The sequence below is a fragment of the Myotis nattereri genome, assembly GCF_964212035.1.
Source record: "Myotis nattereri genome assembly, chromosome: 1".
NCBI lineage: Eukaryota > Metazoa > Chordata > Mammalia > Chiroptera > Vespertilionidae > Myotis > Myotis nattereri.
In genome coordinates this window covers 160,483,052-160,498,357 of record NC_138075.1, presented here as the reverse complement: position 1 = coordinate 160,498,357, position 15,306 = coordinate 160,483,052, and the positions used below count along the sequence as shown (strand labels likewise).

The 15,306-nt window shown below is 39.6% G+C and overlaps 2 protein-coding genes across 3 annotated transcripts in view; both read right to left on the bottom strand.

The window, feature by feature from the left end:
* MANBA (mannosidase beta) overlaps window positions 1-15,306 on the bottom strand; it is a 102,419-nt gene that overhangs the window by 20,018 nt on the left and 67,095 nt on the right. For both annotated transcript variants that reach the window (XM_081085547.1, XM_081085546.1), the window contains exons 12-13: window positions 10,420-10,638; window positions 356-520 (exon numbers count right to left, since the gene is read on the bottom strand). In XM_081085547.1, coding sequence (XP_080941673.1) covers window positions 356-520; window positions 10,420-10,638 — 384 coding nt within the window. The remainder of the gene's footprint in view (window positions 1-355; window positions 521-10,419; window positions 10,639-15,306) is intronic.
* Window positions 12,209-13,738, bottom strand: LOC308533831 (large ribosomal subunit protein uL23-like). Its single transcript, XM_081111953.1, has one exon. The coding sequence runs from the start codon at window positions 13,689-13,691 to the stop codon at window positions 13,218-13,220; it is 474 nt and encodes a 157-aa protein (XP_080968079.1). The 5' UTR covers window positions 13,692-13,738; the 3' UTR covers window positions 12,209-13,217.

The window sequence follows — 15,306 nt, the reverse complement described above, 5'->3', positions numbered from 1 at the left end:
AGTCAGGAGACTATCTTGTACATGAGTCTGTTTCTTGACTCTATTATGTCCCATTGCTCCATTTTATCCTTGGGAAATGCTACTGTCTTAATTCCTGGAACGTTATAGTAATCCTGAGCTGGGAAACATTTTAATGCATACATTTTTGTAGAACTTTCTGAGCTATTCTTGTAAGAGAGACAAATGCCAAAAATTAACTATTTCAAGTCTTACATGGCATCATACATCAATTTTGAAGGTCAATTCCTTAATCAGTAAAATGAAAAACAGTTTTCACCACATAGGTTTACAAAACTTATATGATCTCTTATGTTAATTGCAGGAGCCTTTTGAACTCCAGATTAGAATGCCTTACCTGGGTAAGGTAAATGGTATCTTTGAATTCACGTAATGGATCTGTGCTATGCGGGAGTTTGAAATGAAGTCCAACCTGAAAAAGCATTTCTTCGTTACCATTTTCATGATGCTGTCGATGACTTGAAAAGCTGCTGTTGTAAGACCAGTCTACTTTAGATGAAACCTTTTGAATAAAGAATAAGAGGTACAAATTGAGAAATCAGGAGTACTTTTCTACATATTTCTGATAAACTCTATACACTGGAATAATATCACAGATGTTTTTTTCATCACATTTGTTGGTGGTGAAAGACCAGCCTTGTACAAAATTGAATCACAAAACCAGGATTTGGCACCTATACCCTTCCTTGTTCAAACCTAAGAAATTACAATGTGATATTTCCATTGAAGGTCCTATCAAAATATTGTTCCTTTTATAAACATTAGTTATGTGTATTTTTTACCTAAAAAAATTTAATCCTCACATGAGGATATGTTTTTATTGATTTTAGAGATAGAGGGAGAGGGGGAGAGGGGGAGAGGGGGAGAGAGAGAGAGAGAGAGAGAGAGTGAGAGAGAGAGAGAGAGAGAGAGAAACATCCACGTGAGAGTGAAGCATCGATTGGTTGTCTCTTGCACACACCCTAATTGGGGATCAAACCTGCAACCTGGGTATGTGCCCTGACCCAGAATCAAACACACAACCTTTCGATGTATGGGATGACACTCCAACTGAGTCACACTGGCCACGGCTAGTTATGTGTATTTTTAAATGTCATTTTATCTATTTAAGTAAGCAAATTGTCAAAACTGAATAATGAACTGAAATCAACATTTTGTTAAAACTGTCAGTTCTTTAACAGGAATGAAATATCACTATTAAGATGGAAAATGCTGCCCTGACCGGTTTAGCTCAGCGGATAGAGCGTCGGCCTGCGGACTCAAGGGTCCCAGGTTCGATTCCGGTCAAGGGCATGTACCTTGGTTGTGGGCACATCCCCAGTGGGAAGTGTGCAGGAGGTCTATCCCTCTCCCTTCCTCTCTGTAAAAAATCAATAAAATATTTTTTTTTTAAAAAGATGGCAAATGCTTTAGCACTTGCTCATCTGTTTCTCAGTGATTACTAAATATATTTGAAATGTTTAATTTTGGTCAATCGAGCTAATCAATGATTCTCTCTCATCATTGATGTTTCTATGTCTCTCTCCCTTCTTTTCTCTGAAATCAATAAAAACATTTAAAAAAGAATACAGCAATTTAAAAAATCATTTTTAAATAAAATATGACTTATAATCCCCAGTAATCAGGCATTGCTCAGACCAATCACCTTAAGAGGAAAAAGTTATTCTTTAGGCGTTTATTTATACCAAACTTAAGTAATGCACATTAGCCATATTTAATGTGGAAGTTTTTCTAAATGTTATATAGTTTAGAGACAGTTTAGAGAACATGAATTACTCCTGTAATTTATTTAAAATAGAGATATTAGTATTACAGTCATCTGTACACATCTGAGATGCACATATCAATAATATTTCTTTTTTTAATGTTTCTTCCTTTTTAAAGTCTGAAACACACCTCTGGACCTCCCAACCCTCTCTCTGATTGGTAATGATTTGAATGTATCCCATAATCATAACCCTATTCTTCTGTTATGTAGGAAACTGCCTACCTTCTGACAGTTGTGTTTTGGAAGTCTTATAAACTTCATCTATAACAATGTTACCAGAAAAAATTAGAAAGTGCCAGGTAAGGTTCTAATTGCTTTTAAGAATATTAATTCATTTAATCCTCATAACAACCAAACAGAGTAGACACTATTATCACCCTATTGAACAGATGAGAAAGTCAAGCACAGAAAGGTTACATAATTTGCCCAAGATCCAAAGCTAATTTGTGCAGTCTAGTTCCAGCCTCTAGTTTTTTAAACCTAGATGCATCTGAAGAAAATAGAACAATCATATGGCCAGACTGGCCATGATGAATAGTAACAATAGCTTACATTTTATGGGTTCTCACTATGTGGCAAGAACTAAGGCTTTAATTATTAATTAACTTAATCTTTGCATATGATAACATGCACATATGCGCGCGCGCACACACACACACACACACACACACACACACTCCTAATAGGTTATTTACTACTACTAACCCCAATTTACCAATAAGAACATGATTAAATAATTTGCCCAAGGCAATGCAACTAGTGTGGGCAGTGCTAAGATTCAGATCCAGATCTGCTTAGTCCAAAGCTCAAGCTTTTAATCACTGTGCAATATTGATAATTGCCTGTTAAAAACATGATTATTTTACAAAGAATTAATGTATCCCAAACTAGAGAGAGACATTTTAATATTTGTCTTGGATACACCAGAAAAGATCTAAGTAAAAGAACCAACTTTTTATGTAAAGTTATTCTTTTGGTTTCTTTTATTTTCACAATTACCTCAACTAATTCAAATCCTCAACTAAGCAATGTCACTTGAAAAGAGGCAATGACTAAATAAAGGAATCTTAATGAACAGAACTTCTCATCTTTCCCTATTTTAAAATACAGTGTTGAGTATCTTTGAACATCATCAGACATCACAAAAACATGGTATTTCCATTATTTTCAGGAGGTGGAATAGAAATGCTTATACGTTTGAAAAGAAGGGTTAGCCCAGCTGGTGTGGCTCAGTGGTTGAGCATCAACCCAGAAAACAAGAGGTCACTGGTTCAATTCCCTTTCAGGGCATAAGACCGGCTTGCAAGCTCAAACCTTAGTGGAAGGAGGAGGCAGCTGATAGATGATTTTCCTCTCTCATTGATGTTTCTACTTCTCTATCCTTCTCTCTTCCTCTCTCTCTAAAAAAAAAAAAAATCAATAAAAAATAAAGAAAAAGTTTTAGTAATTTCTAAATCTCACCTTTCTGAAATGTACTGGAAAGAAAGTGATCAGATTTGGGTCTGATAATAAGTTTGAATTACTATGTAGGGATAGAGTTAGAACTTTCACTCTCCACTGCCTTGGTTTCCTCCTGGGCCTCAGTGAAAGCAGAAGAGGGTGAATTACTGTTAAATAAAACAGTAAGTACCTGAAATCAACATTTCATTCCTTCTTTCCCATTCTCAGTACTTGTTTCTGACTAAGTCAAAATACTGGGATACTGTACTTCCTCCTCCTGCATTTTAAAATAATATCATTCCCAAAAGACCAGCCCCCCAATATGAGAGTAATAAAACTAAGTTTATAACACTACTATGAAAGCTACAAATACAATATTACTTTGATATCTAGAAGCAAATATAGTTGTGTTCAGGCGGTGAAATTGAGGAAGATTTTGAAATTGTTTTAAAACTTTGTGGTTATGTTACACAAGTGATGGGGGAGGGGGTTAAGAACTACCTGATCATTTCAATAGATGAACAGAAAGCATTAGACAAAATCCAAAACCCTTTCATGACATAAACATTCAACAAAGTAGGAGTAAAAGGGAACTGTCTCAACCTGATAAAGGGCACCTGTGAAACACTTACAGTTAACATCATACTAAATGGTGAAGACTGAAAACTTTCTCCCTGGGAAAGGAATGGGGCAAGGATGTCTGGTCTTGCCACTTCTATTCTACATTGTACTAGAGGTCCCAGCCAGAGCAATTAGGCAAGAAAAGTAAATAAAAGGCATCCAGATTGCAAAGGAAGAAATACAACTATTTCTATCTGCAGATGACATGCTCTTTTATATAGAAACCTCTAAAAACTTTTAGAAAAAAAAACCTATTAGAGTTAATAAATGAGTTCTGTAAGGTTGCAGAACATAAGTTCAGTAAACAAAATAAATCAGTTGTATCTTTATAACACTAAACAATTTCATTTACAATAGCACCAAATAAAGAATAAAATAGGAATAAATTTAACCTAAGTATAAGACTTGTACACTAAAAACTACAAAATTAGCCCAGTAGGAGTGGCTCAGTTGGTTGAGCATCATCCTGTACACCAAAAAGTTGCCAGTTCAATTCCCAGTCAGAGCATATACAAAAGGCAACTGATCTCTCTCTCTCTCTCTCTCTCTCTCTCTCTCTCTCTCTCTCTCTCTCTTTCTGTCTTTCCCTTCCTCTCTCTAAGCATGTCCTCAGGTGAAGATTAAAAAAAAAACCTACAAAATTAAAGAAGATAGCACATGTTCCTGAATCAGAAGACAATATTGTTATGATGGCAATACTTTGCAAAGTGATCTACAGACTCAACCCAATCCCTATCAAAATCCCAGCTGGCTTTTTGCAGAAACTGTCAAGGTGATCCTAAAATTCATATAGAAATGCAAAACACCCACAAAAGTCAAAACATCTTGAAAGAAGAACAAAGTTGGTAGACTCATACTTCCTGCTTTCAAAACTTACTACAAAGCTTCAGTAATCACGACAGTGCATACTGCCATAAAATAGACACACAAATCAATGGAACAAAACTGAAAATCCAAAAAGAAATCTTAACATTTGAGCCAGTTGATTTTTGACAAAGGGGTCAGGAGAATTCAGTGAGGGAAGGAAAAGTTTTGTCAATAAATAGTGTTGGGTCAATTGGCCATCCACATCCAAAGAATGAACCTAGACACCTACCTCACACCATCAGGACAATAAGTCACAGACCTGCCCTGACTGGTTTGGCTCAGTGGATAGAGTGTCGGCCTGCGGACTGGAAGGTCCCAGGTTCGATTCCGGTCAAGGGCATATACTTGGTTGCAGGCACATCCCCAGTGGGGGTGTTCAGGAGGCAGCTGATCGATGTTTCTCTCTCATCGATGTTTCTAACTCTCTATCTCTCTCCTTTCCTCTCTGTAAAAAATCAATAAAATATATTTTAAAAAAAAATAAGTCACAGACCTAAATTTAAAATCTAAAACTAGAAGACAACATTGAAATAATCCTTTGTGATGTACATTAGGCAATGATTTCTTAGGTTCAACACTAAAAGCACAAGAGACAAAAGAGAAGATTGCTAAGTAGAACTTCATCAAAATTAAAAATGGCCCTGACTGGTTTGGCTCAGTGGATGGAGCATCGGCCTGCAGACTGAAAGGTCCCAGGTTTGATTCCGGGCAAGGGCGTGTGCCTTGGTTGCAGACACATCCCCAGTGGGAGGTGTGCAGGAGGCAGCTGATCGATGTTTCTCTCTAATTGATGTTCCTTACTCTCTATCCCTCTCCCTTCCTCTCTGTAAAAAAACAATAAAATATATTTAAAAAATTTAAAATGTTTGTACTTTCAAGGATACTATCAAAAAAGTAGAAAGACAACCCATAAATTGGGAGAAAATATTTGTAAATCATATACATGATAAAGAACATATCTAAAATATATATATTTTACAACTCAATAATAAAAACACAAATAACCCAATTTAAAAATGGGCTAAATATTTGAATATACATTTCTCAAAGGAAGATATTTAAATAAACACCAAGCACTTGAAAACATGATCAAATGATTAGCCAAAGAAATGCAAATTTTCTATAAATATAAATGTCCAGGGAAATGCAAAAAAAAAAAAGGAGGAAATGGGAAATAACAAGTGTGTATTGGCAAGAATGTGTAGAAACTGAAACCCTCATACACTGTTGGCAGGAATGTAAAATGGTGGAACTGCTATGGTAAACAGTTTGGTAGTTCCTTGGAATGTTAAACAGTTAACATATGACCCAGAAACTCCATTCCTTGGTATAACTTAGTAGATGGTCACACAAATACAGGTATTCAAGTGTTCATAGCAGCATTATTCATAATAGCACAAAAGTGGGACTAATACAAATATACATTAAATAATAAGTGGATAGACAGAATATAATATATATTCATGCAATGGAGTATTATTCAGCAATAAAAAAGAATGACATACTAATAAATGATACAACATGGATGGACCTTGAAAATTTTTGCTAGGTGAAAGAAGCCAGTCTCAAATGATCACATATTTTATGATTCCAATTATATGAAATGTGCAGAACAAGCAAATATATAGAAATGCAAAAGTGAGTAGTGGTGCCTACAACTGGGATGGGACTGTCAGAGAGAGTTGGGAGTGACTGCTACATACAGAGTTTCCTTGGAGGTGATGAAAACATTCTAAAATTAGATCATGTTGATGGCTGCATAACTCTGGAAATATACTGAAAACCATTAAACTGCACACATTAAATGGTCAGAGAATTATATCTCACTAATGTTGTTTTTAAAAGAACATACAACCTAACCCTCAGGTAGGATTTAGGTTAAGACCCGAAGACCTGAAGAAGTCTGGATTTCAGAAGTCAGGACTTCAGAAACAGTTTACAGACCCTTATTTTACAGAAGAAGAAACTGAGGCACAGAGGGGGTTACATGATTTGGTTAAGATCATGTAGCAAGTTAGTGGCAGAGCAATTATGAGAATTCCAGTGCCTTAACTTTGGGACCAACGCAACCACCATCCCCACTGCTCCTAGGGCAGCACTTGGAGATGAGGATTGAGCTGTCTCTAGAGTCACTCACTCAAGATGATGGCTCTATATTGGACACAGAATAGAGAAGAAAATGGAGAAAGAAAAAAATACGAAAAATATAAATTTAGTGGTTGATACACAATATTTAAAACCATGGGCATGAACAAGATTCTCTAGGTAGAAAAAAAAAAGATTGAGCACTTAAGACCATTGACATTTCATGTTGGGTAAAGTAGGAGGAACCGACACCTGGGATGGGAAGGAGAAGATGGTGGACTAGGACATAATTAGGAGAATGGGGACCAGGGAAGCCTAGAGAGAAACGTGCTTCCAGAAGGACAGAGTGCCTCACTGTGAGGAATGCTGCTGAGGGCAGTAAGACAACAACAATAAATAAAGGCACATTTGGGAGAAACCAAGATGGCGGCATAGGTAAACACCTGAAACTGTTGCCTTGCACAACCATGTCAAAACTACAACTAAAAGACAAAACGGACATCATCCAGAATCACAGGAAGGCTGGCTGAGTGGAAATTCTACAACTAGAAGGAAAGAGAAAAGCACACTGAGACTCAGAGGAGGTGAGGAAGTAAAGTGCAGAGGTACCGAGGCACACGTGGCAAGGGCTGGCAATGGAGGACACCGGTGTCTTTTTCAATCAGGAGGGAGTCACAAGCTCCCAACAGCTTGAACTCCAGTTCCGGGTGAATCTCTGGGGACCCAGACTCATACGGGGAGAAAGTGGACTGTCTGGCATTGGTCGGAACTCGAGGGCAGCTTTCTCTCAGAGGTGCTTGCAGCGATTACTGCGGGACACTGAGATGGGACACTGAGACCCGGGGGCCTCTTAGGACAGGGCTGAGGATCAGCCATAGCTGTTTGCTCTGCCCTGTTGATTCCCTGAGACCCTGCCCCACACAAGCTGCTAGCAGAGTTTTTTGCATATGAATGGGCTGGCCCTTTGAGATCTAAAATTACCTAACGAACTGCAGCTGGGTCAGAGAGACCCAGAACATCCAAAAGAAGGCCCAAGGCCCCACAGTAGCTTGCATTGCTTCACAGCTGGGCCTCATCTGGGCACCTCCAAACCCCAAACAAGGAAGAGGAATCTGCAGATCTCTCCATAGCTCCTGCTGGGTAGCCTCAGGCAGAGGCTAAATTAGCACCTCCTTAGAAATCCAAGAGCCCATGTACCCAGTGGTCAGATTGAAACCATCCAGATTACAACTCCTCAGATCCATAAGGGACACACTCAGGGGGCAGACTCAGTGAGCACCAAAGCCCCACTGAAGCAAGTCTTGCCCCAGAAGGGTATCTCCAGCACAGAAGTTCTCCCACTGCAGACACAGCTGATTCTCACAGCCAATTGGCCTGGAGGTCAATTCCTCCCGGTGACACCTACAACAATCAAGGCTTAACTAAAACTAGACTGTGCACAAAGCCCACAAAGGGGTGCACCAATAGTGTCCACCTCAGGTAATTGGGGAGGCTCAGCCACTGGGCCCTATAGGACACCTAGCACACAAAGCCACTCTATCAACACAGGGAAGCATAAAAAATGTGGACACAAAGAAACAGGTCACAAATGACAGAAATGGAGGAAAGCAAACGACTGGATATAGAGTTCAAAACCACGGTTATAAGGTTTTTCAAGAATTTTCTAGAAACCGCCAATAAACTTAATGATACCCTCAAGAAACGTACTGAGACCCTCAAGGATATGAAAAAAGACCAATTAGAAATTAAGCATACACTGACTGAAATAAAGAATAATATACAGAGATCCAACAGCAGACAAGAGGATGCCAAGAATCAAGTCAAAGATTTGAAATACGAAGAAGCAAAAAATACCCAACCGGAAAAGCAAAAAGAAAAAAGAACTCAAAGATATCAAGATAGTGTAAGGAGCCTCTGGGACAACTTCAAGCGAACCAACATCCAAATTATAGGGGTGCCAGAAGAAGAGAGAGAACAAGATATTGAAAACCTGTTTGAAGAAATAATGACAGAAACCTTCCCCTACCTGGTGAAAGAAATAGACTTACAAGTCCAGGAAGCACAGAGAACCCCAAACAAAAGGAGTCCAAAGAGGACCATGCCAAGACACATCATAATTAAAATGCCAAGAGCAAAAGACAAAGAGAGAATCTTAAAAGCAGCAAGAGAAAAAAAGTCAGTTACCTACAAGGGAGTACCCATACGGCTGTCAAATGATTTCTCAGCAGAAACTATGTAGGCCAGAAGGGAGTGGCAAGAAATATTCAGTGATGAATACCAAGAACCTACAACCAAGATTACTTTATCCAGCAAAGCTATCATTCAGAATTGAAGGTCAGATAAAGAGCTTCACAGATAAGAAAAAGCTAAAGGAGTTCATCACCACCAAACCAGTATTATATGAAATGCTGAAATATATTCTTTAAGAAGAGGAAGAAGAAGAAAATGGTAAAGATAAAAATTATGAACTACAAATACATATCTATCAACAAGTGAATCTAAAAATCAAGTGAATAAAAAATCTGATGAACAGAGCAAACTGGTGAATATAATAGAATCAGGGGTATAGAAAGGGAGTGGACTGACTATTCTCGGGGGGAAAGGGGTGTGGGGGGTGCGGGAAGAGACTGGACAAAAATCGTACACCTATGGATGAGGACAGTGGGGGTTGTAAGGGCAGGCAGAAGGGTGGGAACTGGGTGGAGGGGAGCTATGGGGGGGAAAAGAGGAACAACTGTAATAATCTGAACAATAAAGATTTATTCAAAAAAAAAAAAAAGAAAGGCTCATTTGGATATGGTATCCGAATACATCGGTTAGTCATTGAGGGGTGGCCGCTAAGACAGGGTGGGGTGAAGTCTGAATAAGAAGTGGAGAAGCGAGGACAGAGCGTGAAGTCTGCTCTTCCAGAAAGTCTGGCCACATCGGGAGCCGAGAAATAGGGTGATGCCTGGAAGGAGATGGGGTTGGGTCAAGAGAGCTTTGCTTGAATGTCAACTGTAATTGAAAAATAAAAATAAAATAGGAACTTGAAAAAAATAAAGTAAATAAAAGGAAAGAACACATATAACTCTAAAACTGAATCCATCTGTGAAACTGAATCATTAGGAACAGAGAAAGTGAAACGCCATACTGATAATCAAATACACCAACACGAAGAAAAAGGAGGAGGAAGAAGAGGAGGAAATGAAAGAGGAGAGAAAAGAAGTGAATGACCTGATGTGATAACGTTAGACAAAGACTTATTTATCACATTCATGTCTCTTACTGTGATAAACTTTCCAGTTCTGAATATCTGTAAATAATTTTTTAAGTTGTATGACATATAGAAAGTAGCAAGTGGGAGTTATTTTCATGTGTAATAATAAATCAGGCTTAAGCAGCTACTGGCTCCCATTTTATAATTAAAAGCAATATGGAAAAGCTATCCCCAAAATGATGACTACAAGAGTTTAGCTCCCCAAAGGTTAAAGAACAAAAAAAGTTATCTTCTATTATCTTCTTCCTAAAATGTGATTTAAAATAAATAGATTTCATTTAGTTTTCTGAACCACTATTGATGAAATGACATATGCCCTAGCCCACCATTCTGAGCTACTGGGGAATCAAAGATGGCTTACCTTTTCTAATGTACTGAAGGAAGGCCAGGACTGATATCCATATTCAGATGCAAATCGAGCTTTTGGGAAAATGTTCCAATCCCAGCAATCCCTGGTATAGTCATAAAAATGTACGTCCCCAAAATAATTGTTATATGGGTCGGCAGAGAGCCAGCCTTCTGCAATGGATTTGACCCCATTTGTAGGACTGGAAGTGATAAAAGGACGAGTCTTGTCTGCCTGAGTTCAGAAACAAAATGGTTTAAAGGATAAGGTACAATTTATTTCTTCAAATATACTGTCAAGACCCAGAAATGCCTAGCAGCCAATAGCAAAGTAATAGAACCACTTACCTTCTTCCACATTAAACAACCCCCAGCACCTCTCTACTATTTTCCAATCCTTTCTATCTATATATATAAAAGCCTAAGCAACCAGTCGCTATGACATGCACTGACCACCAGGAGGCAGATGCTCAATGCAGGAGTGTCCCCCTGGAGGTCAGTGTGCTCCCACAGCCAGAGCACTTCTCAGCTGACCGGGATGCGCGGGATCTGTTCCTCCCCTGATCCCCACAGGCCACAACGAGGGCCTCTAGTCCTTTCATAATTGGCACTTAGCTTGTTCCTCACAGCAGGTGTTCCTAATCTTTTTCTATCATGTCTTCCTCAACCTTACCTTCTGCCATGATGGGTAATGTACAGGCTAGTACAGAATCTCAACCTTGGCACTAATGACATTTGGGGCCTGATAATTTGTGTGTGTGTGTGTGTGTGTGTGTGTGTGTGTGTGTGTGTGTTGGGGGTGTCCTATGCATTCTAGGATGTTTAGTAGCATTCCAGGCTTCTATCCACTAGATGCCAGTAGTACCTCCCTCCCCCACCACCAAAAAAAAAAAAGATCAATAATGTTGCCAAATGTCCCCTGTCCCTTAGGGACAAAAATCACCTCCACTTGAGAAACACTAGTCTAGTGGTTAAGAATAGAGGCTACTGAGTCAGGTGGGACCTAAGTTGAAATCCTAAATCAGAACCTTATTGGTTTTGGATAGGTGTAAGCCTCAGTAGCCTATCTGTAAAATGGGGATAATGGTACCTCCTTCATAGGGCTATTGTGAATGGTAAGGAACTTATGTGTGGAAGAGGTAGTAGCTAAGTGTCCACCAAAATCCATGTTCCCATTTCCAAAATATATAGAGTTGTCCCCAGGAAGTGGCTTCCTAGCTTCTGCACCTCTGCGGGGCCAGGTGCCTTGTTCTCATCCTCTTCCCCCATGTGCAGGGCCTAGGACAGTGATGGCGAACCTATGACATGTGTGTCAGAGGTGACACGCGAACTCATTTTTTTGGTTGATTTTTCTTTGTTAAATGGCATTTAAATATATAAAATAAATATCAAAAATATAAATCTTCGTTTTATTGTGGTTGCAAATATCAAAACATTTCTATATGTGACACGGCACCAGAGTTAAGTTAGGGTTTTTCAAAATGCTGACACGCCGAGCTCAAAAGGTTCGCCATCACTGGTCTAGGAGATGGCAGAGCTAGAAGGTGGAAAGAGCCTGTGTCTCGGAAAGGAGGACAGCTGCCTGTCCGTCAGGAGCAGCCAGTAGTAGAGTTACTGAGTAAGAAATGTTTATTATGCAAACCAGTGCAACTCTGCCAGCAGCCAGCGAATACATACTTAATGTAGTGCCCAGCACACAGAGAGAACGCAAAAGGTTTTGGTTATCACCTCAACAGATGAACTTACTTCCTATCGCGCTGAGAAGAATCCTTCATTTAGCAAGTATGTATCAAGTGTCGATTGAGTGTCGGGCATTTTGCCGCAATGCAAAAATAGAGAAAACCTGTGACATTGTCCAGTACTAATACATCAAATCTCTAGAGCGCTTGCGATGGGCCAGGCATGCAGCTCTTTCTATGTATGGAAGAGTCAGCAGGGAACAGGACAGACATCTGGCTGACCTCTTAAAAGAATAGATTGAAATCTAGTGGTGAAACCAGATGCTGAACAAGTGTGGGGTAAGAGTGATGAACGTTTTGAAGGAAAAGTACAGGGCTCTTTGGAAACAAAACATACTATAGAAGGCCACTGAGGCCTCCCTGAGAAATAGATTAACAGAAAATAGTTTTTTCCGTTAAGTTTCACTTTTTTTGTTATATCCATTTTTTCTTGTTTCTCTTCTGTCATAGAAAAAAACAACAACAACACTCTCATTTCTTTTCTTTACCAGCCTTCCTGTCTGTGTTCTGGCCATCTTTTTTTTTTTTTTTTTTTTTTTTACTCTGGAACTATTGCCAATCAACTATCTTCCAGTCTTTAAAGAAATCTCTGTCTACTGCCCCCTTCCCTCAGCCTAAGGACTCCTCTCATCCTGACCAACAATTCCCTCTGTCCCCTGCAGTCCAGCAGATTTCTTTACACTCACTCACTCCTCAGCCCTTGACTAAGCTCTCCATCATTCCACTTAATTAAAATTGTTTTTAGTTTTCGTTTGGTTTTTCAAAAACTATCCATGGACTTCTACTTACCAAATAAAGCAAAAACCCCACACTCATCCCTCTCTGATGTGAGCAAATGACTATTTACCACCCACTGTTTCTGAAGTTCTCTCCACCCTGGGGCTCATTCACTACTCTTTCACCTTCTGGTTCCCCCAGACCTTTCTGATTCTTCTTTCCCCAGCTCCCCTCTCCTTCTCCGAGGGACAGAGCTCTCTCTTCAGCCTCTCCTTGTCAGTCCCCTCTCCCAAGACATTCCTTATTTTTTTTCACAGTGTAAAATTTTTATATTTAGAATCAGGCAGCTGGACTCGGTTTAGATGATTCCAATTTTGTTGGCAACATCCAAAGCATCGTAGTCAGGAGCCAGTCGAACATATGCCTTCTTCCCGCCATCAGGCCTGATGAGGGTGTTGCCCTTGGCCACATCAATGTCACAGAGCTTCTTCACAGCCTGTTGGATCTGGTGCTCGTTGGCCTGGACATCCACAATGAACACCAGTGTATTATTATCTTCTATCTTCTTCACGGCTGACTCGGTAGTCAGGGGGAGTTTGATGATGGCATAGTGGGCAAGCATGCTTCTCCTGGGTGCACTCCTCCGAGGGTATTTAGGCTGCCTCCGGAGCCTTAGTGTCTTTGGCCGTCGGAAAGTGGGTGACGTGCGGATCTTTTTTGTGTGTGTGTGGCTGTGGATGCCTTTCAACCCTGCTTTCTTTGCCTTCAAAGCCTTTGTTTTGGCTTCGGCTTTGGGAGGGGCAGGGCCTTCCTTCTTAGCTTTCAGCGCCATTTTCGTAAAAAGGATTTCCGAGACCCGCTCCCATGGCTTATCCCAAGGCATTCCCTCTCACCAAATGTTTGGATTACTCCCAGACTACTTCACCTCCACACTCGACTCCCACTGACCATCTCCACACTTCCACCCGGCTTGTCCTGCCAACATTTCAAATCCAACCATTCAAAGCAGAAGTCCTTATTTATTAATCACAAAATTATTTGACTGTGCTTCCTACCTTCATTAAGGGTACCCACGTAAGAGTCATCTTCAATTTCTCCCCCTCTCTATTTTACTCCCCCGCCCCCGCATTCGGTCACTTTGAATTCAAATATTTTTTCCATCACCTCATTTCCAGCCCCACTCCATTGGACTTTATTCCTATACCCAATATGACCATGAGCAACTAATCATTGTAAGCCTCCAATGCCTTCATCTCTAAAATAAAGATTATATTACTTACATTCCAGGATAGTTACAAAAATTAAATAAATAAATTCTATAAAACACATATCATTACTATATATTAATAATATTAATTAATACAATAATCATAATTAATATATCAATGTCTGGCATTTATTATTCTCAATAACTTGATATCGCTGGTTTTTATAACTTGTTTCTTAACCTCAAATCTCTCACCTCCCTAATTCTTTGCTAGTAAAGGTACCTTCCAGAATGGGTTGGATAAAGGTCCTCCCCTCCCCCAAAATATCCACTAGCTTCCTACTGTCTCCTGAATACAGCCCCACTCAATAGCATTCAAAGTCCTTTTAAGATTTGTTTCTAGCCTGGCTGGCGTGGCACAGTGCTTGGGCATCGACTTATGAATCAGGGCATATGCCTGGGTTGCAGGCTCAATCTCTTGTAGGGGGTGTGCAGGAGGCAGCCAATCAATGATTCTCTCGCATCATTGATGTTTCTGTCTCTCTTTCCCTCTCCCTTCCTCTCTGAAAAAAATAAAATTACATTTAAAAAAAAAAAAAGATTTGTTGCCCTGGCCGGTTTGGCTCAGTGGACAGAGCATCGGCCTGTGGACTCAACGGTCCCAGGTTCAATTCCGGGCAAGGGCATGTACCTTGGTTGCAGGCACATACCCAGTAGGGAGTGTGCAGGAGGCAGCTGATCGATGTTTCTCTCTCATCGATGTTTCTAACTCTCTATTCCTCTCCCTTCCTCTCTGTAAGAAATCAATAAAATATATTTTAAAAAAAAAAAAGATTTGTTTACAAGCTGACTTTTCTATCTTTGACTTTCCAACACCAAATCAGGAATCCTTTGCTTCAAGCACTGGGCACTGCATGCTGCTTCCTACATCTTTTTACTTTTATTCACATTGTTTTATGGTCTAAAACACCTACTGAATAATCCTTTGCCTCACATTCTACTCCATCTAAAGGCTTGGTTTGAATGTCACCTTTTAGTTAAAAGCCTTCCAGGAGGCAGCTGATCGATGTTTCTCTCTCATCAATGTTTCTAACTCTCTATCCCTCTACCTTCCTCTCTGTAAAAAATCAATATATTTTAAAAAAAAAAAAAAGCCTTCCTAGATCCTTCCATTTAAAAATGATGGTCTTTAAAAAATCCTATATAATAAAAGGGTAATATGCAAATTGACCCTAATGGT